The following is a 20898-nucleotide window of genomic DNA, read 5'->3' on the forward strand; positions in this document are numbered from 1 at the left end:
GTCATAGACTCCTGTGGGAGTTTACGCCTCTTCCCATCCCTCCCCCCCCCCCCCCTCGCTGTCTGCTGGGAAACACACGGGTCCCAGAGAGGCACATGTGCCTTGCGGCTTCACTTCTTGATTCCCTTACCGAAGATGGCGCCGGCAGCACCTGAGAGCCGAGCGACAGATCGGCTTCAGGTGCCGACATCGCTGGACCCTGGGGCGGGCAAGTGTCCTTATTTTAAAAGTCAGCAGCTGCAGTATTTGTAGCTGTTGACTTTTAAAAAAAAAAAAAAAAAAAATTTGCCGGACCTCCGCTTTAAAGCGGTATTCCAGCTACAAATTTTTTTTATTTTAAAGTCAGCAGCTACAAACACTGTAGCTGCTGACTTTTAATAAGGACACTTACCTGTCCAGGGAGCCCGCAATGTCGCCCCACCCCCCGAGGCCGATCCGTCCATCAGATCGGGTGCAGGCGCCGCCATTCCAAGGGAAACCGGCAGTGGAGCCTTGTGTCTTCACTGCTGGTTTCCTACTGCACATGGCGACCAGCGCGGCGCATTGTGATTGGCCAGTTTGTCTTCTGGGACACACACAGGTCTCAGAAGTCAACGGGGGGAGGGGGTATGGGGCTCGCCGCAGAAGAGGACGTGAAGTCCTCGACCACGGCCCAGCTGGATCGGAAGTACACTCAGTACTTCCAAAAAACCTACTATAGAAGAAAAAAAGAAAAGTTTTAAATATCCAAAAACGAGGGGTAGGGAGGTGGTCTTTCATTTAAGACCACCTCTCAAAAATGGGTGGAACTCCGCTATAGGGCATTACCAACTCTGAAACAACCTTCAAGATCTATGTGGTTTTATCCACCCCTCCCTTGTTCCTCGATATATGATCTGAGATGCTTAAATTGATATCTATGATTTTTCATACCACGGAAAGGAAGCTCTATTTGTGTGAAAAAAAAAGATAATAATTTCATATGGGTACAATGTTGCATGACCGAGCAATTGTCATTCAAAGTGTGACAGAGCTGAAAACTAGCCTGGGCAGAAAAGGGGTAAAAGTGCCCAGTATTGAAGAGGTTAATTTATTTCTGTGCATCAATAGCCAGTGTTTAAAAAGAAAATCTAAAAGCTAACTTTTCAAATAAACTCCAGAAACATGTCAGGCATGCACATCCTTGGCCATCAGTGATATTAACACGCCTGATAAGCTACGATTTACTAACTTGGCAGCAAATCGATCTTGGAATTAGCTGTCTGTTTACACACCTCCCAACTTTTTGAGATGGGAATGAGGGACACCTATCAGCAAAAGTATGCAGGCATAGGACACACCCCCTGCCACGCCCCCTTAAAGGAGAATTTTAAAGAAAAACAAGATTTGTTAAACGCACAAATGCTTTTTTTTTGCCACTACTATTCCTTTATATTGGCTTTTGGAATTTACAAATGCAGCAATTTAGAAATCAGGTGAAAGGTTTATCACTAGGAAACACTTTTTGAAAGAAAAAAAGTGCATTGTATATACATCTATAAAGATCAGATCAAAATGAGGGACAAATGAGGAGGAATGAGGGACAAATGAGGAGGAATGAGGGACATTACTCCAAATCCGGGACAGTTGGGAGCTATGCGTTTACTACGCTGCACCCACCCGGTCTTACCCACGGACAAATGGATTGTGTTGGCGAACACTTCATTTATTAGATTTTTTTTTTTTTCTCTAAAAAGATCTTCATTTGAATATAAAGCTTCATAGCAGCAAATTAGTAATTTATCCCTGAGGTTTCTGCATCAATCTCAGATCTTCTCAATATTGTACGGCACCTACAAGCAGTGAGTCTGATAAATACACGTGTTCCTGATCATAAGCATGTATTTGTGGGTGACTACAGAAAGCAAGGTTTTTTTTGTATGCTCAGTAGAAGAGTACGGCCCGTCCTTCACCCGCAGCCTTGGTTGTACAGGATGTAAAAGCATTACAGCTATAAATGAAGGAAATCTGTTCAAATGAAAGGTGTCGAGTTGTTTTTTTTTTTTTTTTTTTTTTTTGTGCATCAGCATTATAGAAGAATGGAAATGATGCATGTTGTGCTCTTCTGTGCGTCTCTCCAGGGTGATACCGTAGAAGAGCTAACAAACAAGCAAAGAATATCCCATCCACAGGCTTATATAGCATTTACACACATTATAGACTAGCGGAGCGATGAGAAAACAATTCTTAAGGGACACTTTACAATGATGTAACCATCAATAACAAGTTACAACAGCAACTTTATGTTTTTACCATTAACCACTTAAGGACCAAACCTCTGAGATGTGTTGTTTACAAGTCAAAAACTGTTTTTTTTTTTTTGCTAGAAAATTACTTAGAACCCCCAAACATTTTACATTTTTTTTCTAACACCCTAGAGAATAAAATGGCGGTTGTTGCAACACTTTCTGTCATACCATATTTGCACAGCGGTCTTACAAGCGCACTTTTTTTGGAAAAAAATACACATTTTTAAATTTAAAAAATAAGATAACAGTAAAGTCAGCCCATTTTTTTTTATATTGTGAAAGATAATGTTATGCCGAGTAATTCTCCCGCCGCCAATAAAAGTGATCTTGCGGCGAATCCGCCGCAGAGGCAACCATTATCGGAAACCGGACCGCCGGCCGAAGAAGAGGATACCGGGCTTATGACAGCTAGCTGCTGCCATAACAAAGATATCCCTCTTCAAAGTTAAGACGTATATCGGCGTGCGGCAGTCCGGAAGTGGTTAAATACCAGGGAAAAAAAATAAATAAAAAAAAGAGTAAAAAGTAAAAATAAAAAAAAAGCAACTTATACTTCAATATTCACCTGTAATCTGGAGCTGTCCCCTACAGTAATCCTATTTCACCACTAGGTGCTGTTAGTTTTCTTGGTGGAATGGCAGCCAATGTCTTTCAGCTCACTTCCTAAGAGCCGAGGCTGTCATCGGCCCGCTCCCTGGCAGCATCCACCATGCTGGCCTACTACCACTCATTACATATGCACCATTCACTTCATACACTTGCCCATGCGGGGCAAAGGATTATGCATCATGCCCCCCCCCCCCCCCAGCAGCCTACACTTGCCTTTGTCCTACCTCCCCAGCAATGGCGGCCCGTAATGCAGAGCCCCCCCCATCCATGCGTCCGGCCCCCTAATCTAATCTGGTGGCACCAGATGCACGGATTCCAATGGGGGTTTCTTTTTTTTTTTTTAAGAACATGATTAGACTTCAAAAAAGGTGGGCTTGGGGCACAGAGCACTGCGCCCCGAGCACACCCACTTGTGTGACAATAGTGAATAAATATTCACAATTTTTTTCCTGATTCTCCTCCCAGCCATTCCGGACGTGAAACCCGATTGGCCGAAAGGAAAGGTGATCAGATTGGCCGCCTAGGAGGAGGGAGGAGACACAAGGTGCACGGAGGAGAGGAGGGAGGAGACGCACGGCGTGATGCAGGGGAGGAGGAGATGGGGTAAGTGCGGGGGGGGCAGCTGTGGGTGCTTTGTTTGCCCCCGCCACCCGCCACTGCTCCTCAGCCTACATGTTCAGCTCCCAGGAGCAGAGAACACTTCCAGTTATGCAACTTCACTACATTTAAAACCACTGGTGACACATGGATCACACGGGGTGGGGAGAACTCTCAGCCCTGTTTTAGCTTCAAATGGAGAGATCTGCAGCTTACACGGGGCTGATTTTCTTCACTCCTAGTGTGGGGAGGTGCAGCGGCATTAAAAACACACAGGGGGAGATTTACTAAATCTGGAGCACTCAAAATTTGGTGCAGCTGTGCATGGTAACCAATCAGCTTCTAACTTCAGCTTGTTCAATTAAGCTTTGGCAATAAAACCTGGAAGCTGATTGGTCTGTATGCAGAACTGCACTAGATTTTTCACTCTCCAGTTTTAGTAAATAAACCCCATTGAGTCCAATTGCAGAGAACAGATAATGTATTAACGCAGCATCCAGTATTTCACATCAAACACGGCGGGAAGGCACCCGACCAGAAACACTCATGGCAATATACACAATGTGTAACAGAGCAGGTCTAGGTGTGCCAACAGCATCTGTTCTGAGGGTCGGAATGCAGCCTGGCCAGTCCACGGCCAAATGAAGAGGTCTCCAGAAGGATGGCGGGTCCCTATTCTTTCCCTACTCAACTTGAACCTCTCCCTGCCCCTAACCACTGTCCCTGTCAGACAGGTGACCTGTCCCTACACTACTCACACGCCAAAATGCGTGGCCAATAAGGGCCTTAAATAGGCTCTATGGCGCTCCCTATGGGGTTGAATGGGTTAGTGTATGGGGGGGGGTTTAGGTTATGTTATATCCCCAGGTGATTTCCCCACTATGATCCTAGTAGAAGTACCTAATACCAGCAGGAAAGATTAGTTACCAATTATAGGTCTATAATTATATATATATATATATATATATAACAGCAAAAATAAATAAATGATTAGACAAGGAGCTGTCTTCAATGGTAGTTCGAACAGACCCTATAAGTAAGGGATGTGTGCTGAGGCCCCTACAGCTGTGATAGGTCTGCACCATATACCACCACAAAGTGAAGTGGCTATAACATATAAATGTAAAACATAATGTGCTCTACTAGTGCAAATAGTATCAAAAGCATATAATAAACTCTGCCTAAACAGTGCAAATAAATGTATAAATATAAATGTATTGCAAAGAAATACACATCATAATCAAAGTCCAGTGATCAAATAATTGCATCTCGAACTAGTTAGTGCAGAAAAGAATCAATTAAAAAATTTTTTGTGGTTATAGTCCTTAGAGTGAAAAAACTGTTCAAACCCAGTGTTCCAAGCAATTGTCTTAGCAAAAGAAAACCGTGACTTGAGTGCTCTCAGATAGTTCCTGTGACTTTTGTGCTCCCCCTTATGGGTCCCCACTCACCGAATCCAACAGCCCCAGAAGGGGCAACCAGTGTAGGGTATCTCAATCATGATCTCCTCTCCACACCAATCGTGTAGGGCATTCGGGATGATTTCTGTGCTGTTGGTTTACCCAATGGCTTCCCGGATCCACCAGCCCCAGACGGGGTAGACTGCATGGGGTATTACGATCCCAATCTCCTCTCCACCACAGTCCTACTGAGCATCTGGGTGATTTCCTTAATATTGAGTTAAGGTGTTCACAATGGCTCCCTTTGGGAATCCACCATACTTGCTAGTGTCCGCTCAAAGCCAGGCTGTTGCAGTGTCAGGGCTGGCTCAGTCCTTCCTTCTCTGAGCTGGCCGCTCAGCTGTCGGCTAATTGGTGTGGAGAGGAGATCGTGATTGAGATACCCTACGCTGGTTGCCCCTTCTGGGGCTGTTGGATTCGGTGAGTGGGGACCCATAAGGGGGAGCACAAAAGTCACAGGAACTATCTGAGAGCACTCAAGTCACGGTTTTCTTTTGCTAAGAAAATTGCTTGGAACACTGGGTTTGAACAGTTTTTTCACTCTAAGGACTATAACCACAAAAAAAATTTTAATTGATTCTTTTCTGCACTAACTAGTTCGAGATGCAATTATTTGATCACTGGACTTTGATTATGATGTGTATTTCTTTGCAATACATTTATATTTATACATTTATTTGCACTGTTTAGGCAGAGTTTATTATATGCTTTTGATACTATTTGCACTAGTAGAGCACATTATGTTTCACATTTATATGTTATAGCCACTTCACTTTGTGGTGGTATATGGTGCAGACCTATCACAGCTGTAGGGGCCTCAGCACACATCCCTTACTTATAGGGTCTGTTCGAACTACCATTGAAGACAGCTCCTTGTCTAATCATTTATTTATTTTTGCTGTTATATATATATATATATATAATTATAGACCTATAATTGGTAACTAATCTTTCCTGCTGGTATTAGGTACCTCTACTAGGATCATAGTGGGGAAATCACCTGGGGATATAACATAACCTAAACCCCCCCATACACTAACCCATTCAACCCCATAGGGAGCGCCATACCCCTTTTCAATTTAATTCAAATAATCAGCGGAGAATCCTTAGGGAAGCTCCTTTAGGGGGGCAGCATACCTAAACGATTGTTCTAAGCGCAGCTTTCACATTTATTTTACTTAAATAGGCTCTGCCTCACCCAAGATGGCTGCTAGAGTGACATGGAGCAGCAGCATCCAATTGGATAGCTTCCCCTGTGACCTAGGAAGCCATAGAGCAGTGGTCTCCAAACTGCGGCCATGGGGCCAGATGTGGCTATTTGCTTGCCTTTATCTGGCCCTTGGTGCACTACTCCTACAACTGACCCCAATGATGGGATACCTTTGCTCTCACTGACGGCATCAATAGGGCACTATTGCTCCAACTGATACCAAATAGCACTAGCATACCTACCAACATTTAGAGATGGGAATGAGGGACACCTACTAACAAATGTATGTAGGCATAGGACATGCCCCCTGCCACACCCCTTAAAGGTGAATTAACCACAAAAAAAGCGGTTAATTAAATCCACAAGGACTATTTTTACCACTACTATTCCTTTATATTGGCTTTTAAAATGTACAAATGCTGCCATTTAGAAATAGGATGAAAGGTTTACCACTGGGAAACACTTTTTGAAAGATAAAAAGTGCATTTTATATACAACTGTATGGATCAGACCAAAATGAGGGACAAATGAGGAGGAAAGAGGTACATTGCTCGAAATCAGGGACAGTCCCTCGAAATCAGGGACAGTCCCTCGAAATCAGGGACAGTCCCTCGAAATCAGGGACAGTCCCTCGAAATCAGGGACAGTCCCTCGAAATCAGGGACAGTCCCTCGAAATCAGGGACAGTTGGGAGCTATGGGCACAAGTCCTCCCATTACAACCAATGATGGGGCATTGCTTTCACTGGTCACAGTCCAGCCCACCCAAAGCCTAAAGGACAGTAAACTGGAACTTTGCTTAGAAAGTTTGGAGACCCCTGCCAAAGAGAAACCATGTTCCTCTGGACTTACTCTCCCCTCGCAATGCCACTGCAGTTAAGCGCCACCTACAGTGAAGAAAGTAGACTGCACCTGCCTACACTGGTAGCAGAACAGAGCAGCAGGTGGTGAAAAAAATGGTAAGGATGGGCATCTGTGACGGGGGCATTTAAATGATCCAGTTCCTTTGCCATGTGGTAAAGTACAGGTTCACTTTAGGAGGTATTCCCCCCCCCCCTTTTTAGAAATGGCCACAAGAGTAACCATTTAAAAATCTATAAAAGAGATACAATAATGAAAATATGGGACAGCAAGCATGCCAATGTAATAACTCCACATCAAACATTGACTTTCTTGGCAAGCTCTACTAGAAGTATTTATACTCAGTAATGATAATCTGTTTTAAAGTGATTGCTCACTTTTTGTTAATTGATATGTCAGATGTAAAAATCTGTTCTTCTCTTGTCCCTTGCCCCATCTACATGAACACAGCAGTTTTCACCTGCATCATTGTTGGCACTGCGATCCATCCATCTCCGGTAAGCTCCCTTAATGGTGTAGCCAGACCTCGGCTCAGTCCTACAAGCCCCAGAGATTGCCAAAAGGCACCAGCTTTGTGCTAAGCATGCTTTGCTCACCTGATTGGAGAACTGGGAACTTGCTGGCAGCGGGTAGGGGCCGATGGCCATCTGGTGAGCCGCATCTTTATTCCTGATGAAAGAAAATAAAATCATCTTTGTTATCGACCACATAAAAAAACATGACAGCAGCTGTGTGCGCTTTTCTCACTGGGAAGAGCTGGAGTAAGCGGAATCTGTACAAATGGAACGCTCGTCAGTCAGCACAGTGAGAGGACCATCGATCGGTTTGCTATAGGATAAAAAGTCTTTCCCTGGATAAAAAGGAGTCAGTCTCCGAAAAGCCATGTTTTAGTTTCGGACAGATGCAGGCGGGTTAAAATTCACTCAAATTCGTAAGGGGAATATACAGAATTTTTACATTTTTAAAGAAAGGAAGGCGATACAATAGGTGAGAGAACCGATTGAGGAACAAAAATGGAAAAAACTTTTCCCTGTGGGGGTTTAAAGTTGCAGCAAAAAAATTCAAAGTAAATTGTAAAAATATATTTATTGCAAAAGTTGAAGATATTATAACATAAATATCTGTTAAAATGCTTGTAATGTTTTAACATATACCGTATTTATGCCTCTGTATCTTCAACTTTTGTAATAAATATATTTTTACAATTTACTTTGAATTTTTTGCTGCAACACAAAACACCACAAGGAAACCTTTTCCATTTTTATATTAATTGTTCTTACATTTTATTTTTAATATTTGTCTTTTTTTTGTCACATAAATATGAAATATTGCACGTGAAAACACTCATTTTATTTTCCAGAATCGAGGTTTCTTTTTTAGGTTTACAAATCATTTCTTAAAGTGTTACTAAACCCAGGAGCTTGCAATCACCATATCTGGTCTCCCACAGTCCCTCGAAATCAGGGACAGTCCCTCGAAATCAGGGACAGTCCCTCGAAATCAGGGACAGTCCCTCGAAATCAGGGACAGTTGGGAGCTATGGGCACAAGTCCTCCCATTACAACCAATGATAGTTGGAAATGCAATTATTTTAGTAAATATAAACTGTTAAATACATTTTCTCATCAGCAGTATTTAGCAGTCTTGTGACTTCAGTGTCTGGTTAAAGCTTGTAGGAGGAGTTTTCATTATCCCCCGATTGTTCTACGGTGTTTCCCCGAAAATAAGACCTACCCCGAAAATAAGACCTAGCGTTATTTTCCAGGAGGGCTGCAATATAAGCCCTACTCCGAAAATAAGCCCTAGTTTAAAATGCTTGTAAAATCCTATAACCCACTCTATTACAGTAGTATATAATGTACAATGTGTGTGTTTCTGTAATATAATTGTGGGGAAGAGAGCTCCGGCAGGTCACAAAAGCGCAGATCGGCGCTATAACGAAGGTATTTGGCACAATTACAGAAATGCATCGTACATTATATAATACTGTAATAGAGTAAATTATAGGATTTTACAAGCATTTTAACTCAGTTCACACTGGGGATTCCTGTCAGGCAGGGGAAGAGAGGGGGAGAGAAGACAGCACATTACATGGTAAGACCTACCCTGAAAATAAGCCCTACTGTGTCTTTTGTTGCCAAAATTATTATAAGACCCGGGCTTATTTTCGGGGAAACATGGTATGAAGCTGCATAACCCCTGACCTTCTGTCTGGACAGTGCTGATTGGACCTGTGCTGATCACATGTACTAGCCCAAGAAAAAAAAAAAAAAGCTCTAGCAATACACACCAAATTGAGCATGTGCAGTTGCCCCCAATGCTCTGAACCATCAGCAGCTAGATTGGGGACAGTAAAAGGAGGGGAGGATCAGAGAAGACAGGATCAAACAGCCTGTTTACACAATGCAGAGGGTTAACCCCTTAGGTTCCACAGCTAGTATAACAAGCACGCTGTACTGCGTGACAGACAGACTGATTTTACTGTTGTGGGTTTAGTAAATCCTCGTACCCACGATCTGAAAATCGGACGAAAGATCGTCCGTTTTTTTTTGTACGCTGGTCCCAATACTGTGATAAAGTGCAGCCAGACCCCCATCTTGGGGTCAGAGTAGCTGGTAAACGGCTTGAGAGTTGGGTGTGCACTTTTGGGTGTGAAGATTTTGCTATCCACATACGGAAATGTGGATTTTTGCTGATACACAAGTATAAAATGGACAATTTGCACAAAAGCACTTTTCTTTTTTTTCTGATGGACTTTACTGGATTATTTATGAATGTTGTTTTTACCACATTTTTATTTACAGTTTATGATATATATGAATGTTTTACTTGACTGATTGTTATGAATTTATGCACTCTATATGGAAAGCGCAACACTTTTTTTCAGTAATATTAATAGATATAATGTTTATGTGGACATTTTGTGAGCAACTGAGCAATTATTCTTTTTTACTATTCGATTACACTTTTGGGCAACTTTTTTTTTTGGGGGGGGGGGTTTAGTAGCAGAATAGAGATGAAAATGGTTCTCTATTAAAAATAGAATTTTTGTCCGGAAAGGCGCTTCAACCACCTCCCACCCGGCCACTGCACATTTACGACCGGGTGGGAGCTTCCTCGCTCTGAATGGACGTTCAGGAACATCCCTCAGAAGGAGGAGGAACAAACAAGATATTTGGGGGGCACACCCTAAAAGATGCATTGAAGATGGTGCAGCCATAAGACCATACAACAGAACAAAATATTGTTGTATGGTCTTATGGCTGCACCATCTTTGATGCATCTTTTAGGGTGTGCCCCCCAAATATCTTGTTTGTCTATTGTATGGACTCTGACCAAATCCTTTTGGGTGCGGAGCACCCCACTCCCTGATTGAGTACCTCTCATTAGTGTCCACCTGTGTCATGGGTGGAGACCTCAAGTTCTCCCATATAGAGGAGTGTATGGCTCCCATGGTTCAGAGAAGCAGGATCTCCCAGTCTATGGATAGTGTAGGACCCACTAATCATGGGCTACTTTGTCGGAGTAAGTGGGCTTAAGCACCATATAGCAATATGGTGTGACCAAATCCCCATTTTTTTTTATGTTTTTTGAAAATGTTTAGGTGTTTTAAATTAGCCTTGCTGGAGGTAAATGTCTTTTTTGCATGTGTGCTCTGTAATATTTTGTTCAAAAGGAGGAGGATCGCGTGTGTGCCCCGCGCAACGGCGCGAACCCGATGCGCTCGTGTCACCCGGACACGGCGCATCTCCGATCGGCAGGACTCTGTGATTCGCCCTCCTGATCACATGACAGCTGTGTCCAATCACAGTCGTCATGCGATGTAAAAAGAGAGCCGGTTGCTAGGCGATCGGCTCTCCTCTCCTCACACGGAAGTTGTCAGTGAGGAGAGGAGAGCGGATCGCTGAAGCCAGCCGGAGATCAGTGAGTATGGGCTGTTTTTACAGCTTTTTACACACTGATCACCGGCCCAGTGTTCTCACACAATGTAAACACACAATGTCCCCAAAATAGCGTCCCAAAACACTGTCCCCACACATCTCCACTAGGGCTGGGAGATTTTCTAAAAAAAAAAAAAAAAAAAATCTTCGTTTCTCTTAAAAAAAACTCGATTCACGATTCGAATCGAGTATTTTTTTCTTTGGAAACCGCGCCGGTCCCGAGGCGCTGCGGGCATGAGCTTTTAGGCGAGGTCGCGGCTTTGGCCTAGTCCGCGTCTTCCGGCCTCGCGGACTAGGCCGAAGCCGCGGCCTCACCTAAAAACTCCTTGCCCGCAGCTCTTCAGGCCCAGCGCGGTGTCAGCGCCGGTCCGGAGGCGCTGCGGGCATGAGTTTTTAGGCGAGGCCGCGGCGTCCAGCCGTAGCCGCTGACTAGGCCGAAGCCTCGCCTAAAAACTCATGCCCGCAGCGCCTCGGGACCGGCGCGGTGAAAAAAAAAAATCTAAAAAAGAATCGATTTGCTTAAATTTTGAATCGATTTGTCCTCTCAACTCGATTCAAGATTTAAATCGATTTTTTCCCCAGCCCTAGTCTCCACACAGTAAAAACACCTGTTCCCCTCATATGTAACAGTTAAATCATATGTCCTAATGATCTGCACACATATGTCCGTGATTATCTGCGCACATCTGTACATGATCATCTATGCCAGGGATTTGCAATAAGCGGACCTCCAGCTGTTGCAGAACTACAAGTCCCATGAGGCATAGCAAGAGTCTGGCAGCCGCAAGCATGACACCCAGAGTCAGAGGCATGATGGGACTTGAAGTTTTGCAACAGCTGGAGGTCCGCTAATTGCATATCCCTGATCTACGCACATCTGTACATGATCATCTGCGTACATATGTCCATGATCACACAAACCAATTATTATATACTTAACGTTTTTTTTTTTTTTACCAGAGACATGTAGCAGAATACATTTTGGCTTAAATTTATGACAAAATTAGATTGTATTGGATTTCTTTTAAAACAAAAAGTAGAAAATATAGTTTTTTTTTTTAATTTTTGCTTTTTTTCGCTTATAATCACAAAAAATAAAAAAAACGGATTTGTGAATAAATACCACCAAAAGAAAGCTCTATTTGTGTGAACAAAATGATAAAAATGTCATTTGGGTACAGTGTTGTATGACCGCGCAATTCTTATTGAAAATGCGAGAGCGCTGAAAGCTGAAAATTGGCCTGGGAAGGAGAGGGGCGAAAGTGCCCGGTTATTGAAGTGGTTAAAACTATTACAGTTTCCCTCTAAAATTGTGCTACTCAGATACTACCACTTACCTGTGACAAATGATGAGCCAATTTAATCAAACAAAATGAAGCTTTTCCCCAAATTAGACAGAATCAGAGGAAAATGTATCACACCACTTAGCAAGTACATCAATGTACGGTAATTGTATTGGGCTTCACCCGTCAATGTAACACCTTCCTGTAATCATGGCTGAAGAGTAAGAGGATGAGAGAGGGATGATGGGTGTCGCCGGGACCCCTGAACCCTTCTGGCTGGCATTCAGATCATGCAACTGTGCAGGCATGAGATGCCAAGGACACCTTCACCAAATCGGTACACAGGCTGGCATAGTGCCATCATCCTAACCCTGGGGGGCATGGATCACACAGCCGCATGTGACTGGTCACTGACGGAGCTCATTTTTGATGCCACCTTGCTTGCAGCTGTGACCTTTACAAGATGTTTTATTTTCCATCTCGGTTTTTCAGACTGCGGCAAGTCGACTGAGATTCCCCTCGCCGCATTAATAAGCGAAGGCTGCCTAACATGCAAAGACAATACACCTACCTAAATATAATTTTTTTAAATAAAAGTTCTGCAAAAAGCAATTATGGATCATGTTTATATATAGGGGTGGTAGGGGGACTCAAAATGAACCCAATACCAGCATAAATGGGGGTAGAAGGGGGCACAGTGATAGCTATCTGAGGTTTTAAACAGCGGTCTAAAGCGGTCTATAGTCATTAAAGCCTGGTACACACCGAGTTTTCATTTCTCTTAACTCCTCATAACATGATTGTCTCCCTAGATTAATCAATCGAATGTCTATGAGCTTGTACATGGAGTGCAGCGGTGGCAATAATACAGGCAAGTCCAAGAGCAATGAAAGAACTTGTATTAAAAATAATACAAAGACCGTTCACAATAAACCCGGCGAAAAGACAACCCAACCGGGAACACTCACCGATCCAGCAGCACATAGAGAGCAGTTTTCAGCCGAACTGAAGGGGGGCAAAGTGCGGTCCGCTCACATAATTTGTAATAAAAACATCGGCAACAGATTGGCTTTAACCACTTGAGCCCCGGACCATTATGCTGCCTAAGGACCAGAGGTCTTTTTCCAATTTGGCACTGCGTCGCTTTAACTGCTAATTGCGCGGTCATGCAATGCTGTACCCAAACGAAATTTGCGTCCTTTTCTTCCCACAAATAGAGCTTTCTTTTGATGGTATTTGATCACCTCTGCGGTTTTTATTTTTTGCGCTATAAACGGAAAAAGACCGAAAATTTTGAAAAAAAATGATATTTTCTACTTTTTGTTATAAAAAAAATCCAATAAACTAAATTTTAGTCATACATTTAGGCCAAAATGTATTCGGCCACATGTCTTTGGTAAAAAAAATGTCAATAAGCGTATATTTATTGGTTTGCGCAAAAGTTATAGCGTCTACAAACTAGGGTACATTTTCTGGAATTTACACAGCTTTTAGTTTATGACTGCCTATGTCATTTCTTGAGGTGCTAAAATGGCAGGGCAGTACAAAACCCCCCCAAATGACCCCATTTTGGAAAGTAGACACCCCAAGGAAATTGCTGAGAGGCATGTTGAATCCATTGAATATTTATTTTTTTTGTCCCAAGTGATTGAAAAATGACAAAAAAAAAAAAAAAAAAAATATTTACAAAAAGTCGTCACTAAATGATATATTGCTCACACAGGCCATGGGCCTATGTGGAATTGCACCCCAAAATACATTTAGCTGCTTCTCCTGAGTATGGGGATACCACATGTGTGGGACTTTTTGGGAGCCTAGCCGCGTACGGGGCCCCGAAAACCAATCACCGCCTTCAGGATTTCTAAGGGTGTAAATTTTTGCTTTCACTCTTCACTGCCTATCACAGTTTCGGAGGCCATGGAATGCCCAGGTGGCACAAAACCCCCCAAAATGACCCCATTTTGGAAAGTAGACACCCCAAGCTATTTGCTGAGAGGCATATTGAGTCCATGGAATATTTTATATTTTGACACAAGTTGCGGGAAAGTGACACTTTTTTTTTTTTTTTTTTTTCATAAAGTTGTCACTAAATGATATATTGCTCACACATGCCATGGGCATATGTGGAATTGCACCCCAAAATACATTTAGCTGCTTCTCCTGAGTATGGGGATACCACATGTGTGGGACTTTTTGGGAGCCTAGCCGCGTACTGGACCCCGAAAACCAATCACTGCCTTCAGGATTTCTAAGGGTGAAAATTTTTGATTTCACTCTTTACTGCCTATCACAGTTTCGGAGGCCATGGAATGCCCAGGTGGCACAAAACCCCCCCAAATGACCCCATTTTGGAAAGTAGACACCCCAAGCTATTTGCTGAAAGGCATGGTGAGTATTTTGCAGCTCTCATTTGTTTTTGAAAATGAAGAAAGACAAGAAAAAACATTTTTTTTTTTTCTTTTTTCAATTTTCAAAACTTTGTGACAAAAAGTGAGGTCTGCAAAATACTCACTATACCTCTCAGCAAATAGCTTGGGGTGTCTACTTTCCAAAATGGGGTCATTTGGGGGGGTTTTGTGCCACCTGGGCATTCCATGGCCTCCGAAACTGTGATAGGCAGTGAAGAGTGAAATCAAAAATTCACACCCTTAGAAAGCCTGAAGGCGGTGCTTGGTTTTCGGGGTCCCGTACGCGGCTAGGCTCCCAAAAAGTCTCACACATGTGGTATCCCCGTACTCAGGAGAAGCAGCAGAATGTATTTTGGGGTGTAATTTCACATATTTCCATGGCATGTTTGAGCAATATATCATTTAGTGACAACTTTGTGCAAAAAAAAAAAAAAAAAAATTTGTCTCTTTCCCGCAACTTGTGTCGCAATATAAAATATTCCATGGACTCGACATGCCTCTCAGCAAATAGCTTGGGGTGTCTACTTTCCAAAATGGGGTCATTTGGGGGGGTTTTGAACTGTCCTGGCATTTTATGCACAACATTTAGAAGCTTATGTCACACATCACCCACTCTTCTAACCACTTGAAGACAAAGCCCTTTCTGACACTTATTGTTTACATGAAAAAGTTTTTTTTTTTTGCAAAAAAATTACTTTGAACCCCCAAACATTATATATTTTTTTAAAGCAAATGCCCTACAGATTAAAATGGTGGGTGTTTCATTTTTTTTTTTCACACAGTAATTGCGCAGCGATTTTTCAAACGCATTTTTTGGGGAAAAAACACACTTTTTTTAATTTTAATGCACTAAAACACGCTATATTGCCCAAATGTTTGATGAAATAAAAAAGATGATCTTAGGCCGAGTACATGGATACCAAACATGACATGCTTTAAAATTGCGCACAAACGTGCAGTGGCAACAAAATAAATACATGTTTAAAAGCCTTCAAAAGCCTTTACAGGTTACCACTTTAGATTTACAGAGGAGGTCTACTGGAAAAATTACTGCACTCGATCTGGCCTTCGCGGTGACACCTCACATGCATGGTGCAATTGCTGTTTATGTTTGACGACAGACCGCCGCTTGCGTTCGCCTTAGCGCGAGAGCAGGGGGCGACAGGGGTGTTTTTTTTTTTTTTTTTTTTTTTCTTTATTATTTTTTTGCTTTTTTAATCTTACTTTTAAACTGTTCCTTTCATATTTTTTTTTTTAATCATTTTTATTGTTATCTCGGGGAATGTAAATATCCCCTATGATAGCAATAGGTAGTGACAGGTACTCTTTTTTGAAAAAATTGTGGTCTATTAGACCCTAGATCTCTCCTCTGCCCTCAAAGCATCTGACCACACCAAGATCGGTGTGATAAAATGCTTCCCCAATTTCCCAATGGCGCTATTTACATCCGGCGAAATCTAAGTCATGAAATACTCGTAGCTTCCGGTTTCTTAGGCCATAGAGATGTTTGGAGCCACTCTGGTCTCTGATCAGCTCTATGGTCAGCTGGCTGAATCACCGGCTGCATTCTCAGGTTCCCTGTTGAGACAGGAGAGCCAGAGAAAAACACGGAAGACGGTGGGGGGGGGGGGGGGCATTCCCTCCCACGGCTTGTAAAAGCAGTCTAGAGGCTAATTAGCCGCTAGGATTGCTTTTACATGAAAGCCGACCGCTGGCTGAAAAGAATGATACCAAGATGATACCTAAACCTGCAGGCATCATTCTGGTATAACCACTCAAAGTCGTGAATGGCGTACCTGAAGACAAAAAAATGGTTAACAATGGTTAACAATAAAGCACAGTAAAGTGTAAATAATTACACACCTGAAAAACAAACATGATAAAACATAATAACAATAACAATAACAATAAAACATTGCAGAATAGAATACAGTAAAAAAGAGCAGAACAATAGAGAGAGAGAATAGAGAGAGAGAGAACAATAAAACAACAACTATTTTTTTTTATTTCATATTTTTTTTTTTTTTTACACTTTTTTTGTAACTAACTTTTATAACTGTAACCGGTTCCAGGTTCGGGTCTCTCAAAATGCGATGGCATCTTGGGAGACCCTGTGAAAGTGTGCCTAGTCTGTGCAATGCTGTACCCTACTCTAATACTCAACTAGTGTATGGTAGCGTTCAAAACATTCACCAATGCAAAGACCAGGATTGTCAGGACAGGAGGGACAATAATAGCGGGTGTCACGCCTATATCCGCGCTTGCTGCAGACACGACATCTTTTTTGGGGGGTTCGTTGGGTAGGGGTACTCGGGAGGACATAAAGAAAATGCCTCTCATGCAGCCGACTGCATTTGGTTGGGGATGTGAATGGGGGAAGTACGGGCGCTGCAGAAGCGGTGGGTTCCCAATTAGGATTGGCGAATGCAGCAGGAAGGGCACTATGGGCATGACGGGCCTGTGTTTGTCTTTTTGGTGGTAGCGGGACACTACTTGTGCTTGCCACCTCACCAGCTTGAACTGCACTTATGGGACTCGCCACGTCACCAAGTGTTACTGCAGTGCTGGTTTGACTACGACCGGGGTGTACTAGGCCGCTGGCGCTTGCCAGTTCACCAAAACGCTACCAAAAAACGTTAGCGATCGCAGGGATCAGGCCTGACTCTGCGAACGCTGCAGTTATGCGTTTAGTGTTTTGTAAGTGTCAGTGATCGATCGATACTGCACTTGGGTGGGCTGGGCCGGGCCGGGCGGAGGGGCAAAACGCAGGTGCTAGCAGGTATCTGGGCTGATCCCGCTAACACTGCGTTTTTGGGAACCCTAAACTGCTGGTGACGCTAGTATAGATCTGATCGGATCAGATATTGATGCGATCAGATACTATACCACTAAGGGAGGTGTACGGTGCGTGCGTGGGTGTTAGCGGTACTGGCGCTAATCTGACGCTGCCTGGGGCTGGTGCTTGCCAGTTCACCAAAACGCTACAAAAAAAACTGTTAGCGATCGCAGGGATCAGGCCTGACTCTGCGAACGCTGCAGTTATGCGTTTAGTGTTTTGTAAGTGTCAGTGATCGATCGATACTGCACTTGGGTGGGCTGGGCTGGGCCGGGCGGAGGGGCAAAACGCAGGTGCTAGCAGGTATCTGGGCTGATCCCGCTAACACTGCGTTTTTGGGAACCCTAAACTGCTGGGGACGCTAGTATAGATCTGATCGGATCAGATATTGATCCGTTCAGATACTATACCACTAAGGGAGGCGTATGCTGCGTGCGTGGGTGTTAGCGGTACTGGCGCTAACCTGACGCCTGGGGCTGGTGCTTGCCAGTTCACCAAAATGCTACCAAAAAAACTGTTAGCGATCGCAGGGATCAGGCCTGACTCTGCGAACGCTGCAGTTATGCGTTTAGTGTTTTGTAAGTGACAGTGATCGATCGATACTGCACTTGGGTGGGCTGGGCGGAGGCACAAAACGCAGGTGCTAGCAGGTATCTGGGCTGATCCCGCTAACACTGCGTTTTTGGGAACCCTAAACTGCTGGGGACGCTAGTATAGATCTGATCGGATCAGATATTGATCCGATCAGATACTATACCACTAAGGGAGGCGTATGCTGCATGCGTGGGTGTTAGCGGTACTGGCGCTAATCTGACGCTGCCTGGGGCGACGCATATCACCGCCGGGCGATCAGGGGGCTAAACCTTTATTTGGTAATAAACGGCGGGTGCCCTGACACTATAAAAAATAAACGAACTAACCAGCGTCATCCGTAACGGTTATACGGTGATCAGTGGTGAAAGGGTTAACTAGGGGGCAATCAAGGGGTTAAAACATTTATTAGGTAGTATATGGGGGTCCCTGACGCTATAAAACGCTGACGGCGAACCTAAATATTTACCTCACTAACTAGCGTCACCAGCGACACTAATACAGCGATCAGAAAAATGATCGCTTAGTGACACTGGTGACAGGGGGTGATCAAGGGGTTAAAACTTTATTAGGGGGGGTTAGGGGGGTACCCTAGACCTAAAGGGGGGTAATACTCACTGTCCCAACACTGTAACTGTCACAAACTGACACTATGCAGTAATCAGAAAAAAAAAAAAAAAAAAAAAAAAAAAACTGCTGGTGTCAGTTTGTGACAGGGGGGGGGGGGGTGATTGGGGGGGGATCGGGGGGGGGATCGGGGTGTTTTGTGTGCCTGGCATGTTCTACTGTGTGTGTGTAGTGTTGTGCACTCACATAGATGTCTTCTCTCCTCGGGCCGGAACGGAAAATACCGACCCGAGGGGAGATGACATCACTTCCTTTGCTGCTGTTTAGCATACAGCAGCAAAGGAGTGTTTTCATTGGCCGGCGGCGATCGCGAGGGGGGGGCCACGAACGGATGATCTCCCCCTCATCACCGATCGCCGCTGGACAAAAGACGACCGCCTCGGGCACCGGGGGGGGGGTCCGATCGGACCCCCCACCCGCGGAAGGCAAATCACGTACCCTGTACGTGATTTTGCCTGTCCGTGCCACTTTGCCGACGTACATCGGCGTGAGGCGGTCGTCAAGTGGTTAAGAGTCCATCTCACTTATTGCAAATCTACTAGACATGCTGGGGGAGATTTACTAAAACTGGTGCATTCAGAATCTGGTGCAGCTGTGCACGGTAGTCAATCAGCTTCTAACTTCAGTTTGTTCAATTAAAGAGGAACTGCAGTCTGCTCACATAATTTGTAATAAAAACATCCTTGCCATTCTGAAGCTCCCCCCCACTCCAACCACTTTGCATATTATTTTATATATACTGTGATTCTGTACTTGCCAAATATGCTGCAGAAATCTCCCTCCACTGAGTCTGGCTGCATCCATTTTAACTGTGGGCAGCTGAAGCTGCTGCCTGTTCACTTCCTGGATTTAAACAGACACACACCTTCAGCTCTGCAGCTCTCATTGGCCCTCTTATGACTCATCTCCCCCTCCCCTTCCTGGCAAATTCACACGAGAGAGAGAGAGACAGAGAGACAGACAGACAGACAGACAGACAGACAGACAGACAGACAGACAGACAGATAGAGTGTGAGAGAGCTGTGCATGATGTCATAAGCCTAGGCTAATGACCATACAAGAAAGAGTAAGTGGTCTGTATGAGGTATTTACTGGCAGAAAAAAAAAAGGTGTACTATCCAAAGTTAAAACAACAACAAGGGCAAAAGATTTAATAGTCTGAAAGATGAGAAAAAAAAATAACAGAAGATCCACTTTAAATAGGCTCTGCCTGACCCAAGATGGCCTCCAAAGTCACATGGGCTGTCAGCATCCAACTGGATTGCTTCCCCAGTGACCCAGGAAACCTTAGAGCAGTGGTTCTCAACCTGGGGGGGTCGGGACCCCCTCGGGGGACAAATGACGATTTTCCAGGGGTCACCGAATTCTGGGCTGTTCCTGAAGTTCACGCTGCTCTCCCAGCCTTTTCAAGGCTGCCCAGCTGGGCTGTTCCTGGGGCCCGCGGCAGCCCACTCAGCCTCTTCGCAGCCGCCCATTCAGTTCACGGCATGGCTGGAGGGGGGGGGGGGCAGAGACTAGAGGCGAGGAATGTGAAGTGGGAGGGGCTAGAGGAGACCCCATCTCCTGATTTCGGCATAGGTGTCACTGCTACGAGACACCACAAAGTCGGACACACAGTGAGTAACACTACCTGTGATTAGAGTTGCCATTAAAAGTCCCCACTACAGTTCTCAGATCAGCAGATGACCTTCATCAAGAGCATCTGAGTTGGCTGATCAGAACCCCCCCCCCAACATGGTCACTCATCCCATCCCCCTCCAAGGAGTAAGAGAAGGAATAAAAATAGAGAATACATGGAAGGAAGAGGAAAAGAGGGGGAGGAATAAAGAAAAATGGAGAGGAAAGAATAAGAGAAAGAATAGGAACCATGGCTAGAGAGAGGGATGGGGAAAAAAAAACAAGAAATTAGGATAGAGAGAGATAAAAGGGAAAGAAAGGAGAACAAAGAGAAAGAGAAAGAGTGTTACATCCTAAAATATACCATAAGGGGTTTTATTACTGTACGAGTGGAAGGGACTCAGGGAGCGCTAAATGTCTGTGGGTTAGGAGCGCAAATTACTTGTCTTGCCTTGGGTGCTGACAACCCACGCTACGAAAATAATTTTACTATTAGGGGTCCCCACAACTGGCAAAATTTTTTTCAAGGGGTCACGGCCAGTGTTAATTTTGGCAGCAAATTTCGATTCAGTTTTAGTCTTCTGCAATTGTT

The 20898-nt window shown here is 44.0% G+C and overlaps 1 protein-coding gene across 4 annotated transcripts in view; it reads right to left on the reverse strand.

Moving 5' to 3' along the window:
* PATJ (PATJ crumbs cell polarity complex component) overlaps positions 1 to 20898 on the reverse strand; it is a 407721-nt gene that overhangs the window by 85067 nt on the left and 301756 nt on the right. For all 4 annotated transcript variants that reach the window (XM_073593830.1, XM_073593831.1, XM_073593832.1 and 1 more), the window contains one exon: positions 7600 to 7672. In XM_073593830.1, coding sequence (XP_073449931.1) covers positions 7600 to 7672 — 73 coding nt within the window. The remainder of the gene's footprint in view (positions 1 to 7599; positions 7673 to 20898) is intronic.

This window comes from Aquarana catesbeiana, linkage group LG07 (assembly GCF_042186555.1).
Source record: "Aquarana catesbeiana isolate 2022-GZ linkage group LG07, ASM4218655v1, whole genome shotgun sequence".
Taxonomy (NCBI): Eukaryota; Metazoa; Chordata; class Amphibia; order Anura; family Ranidae; genus Aquarana; species Aquarana catesbeiana.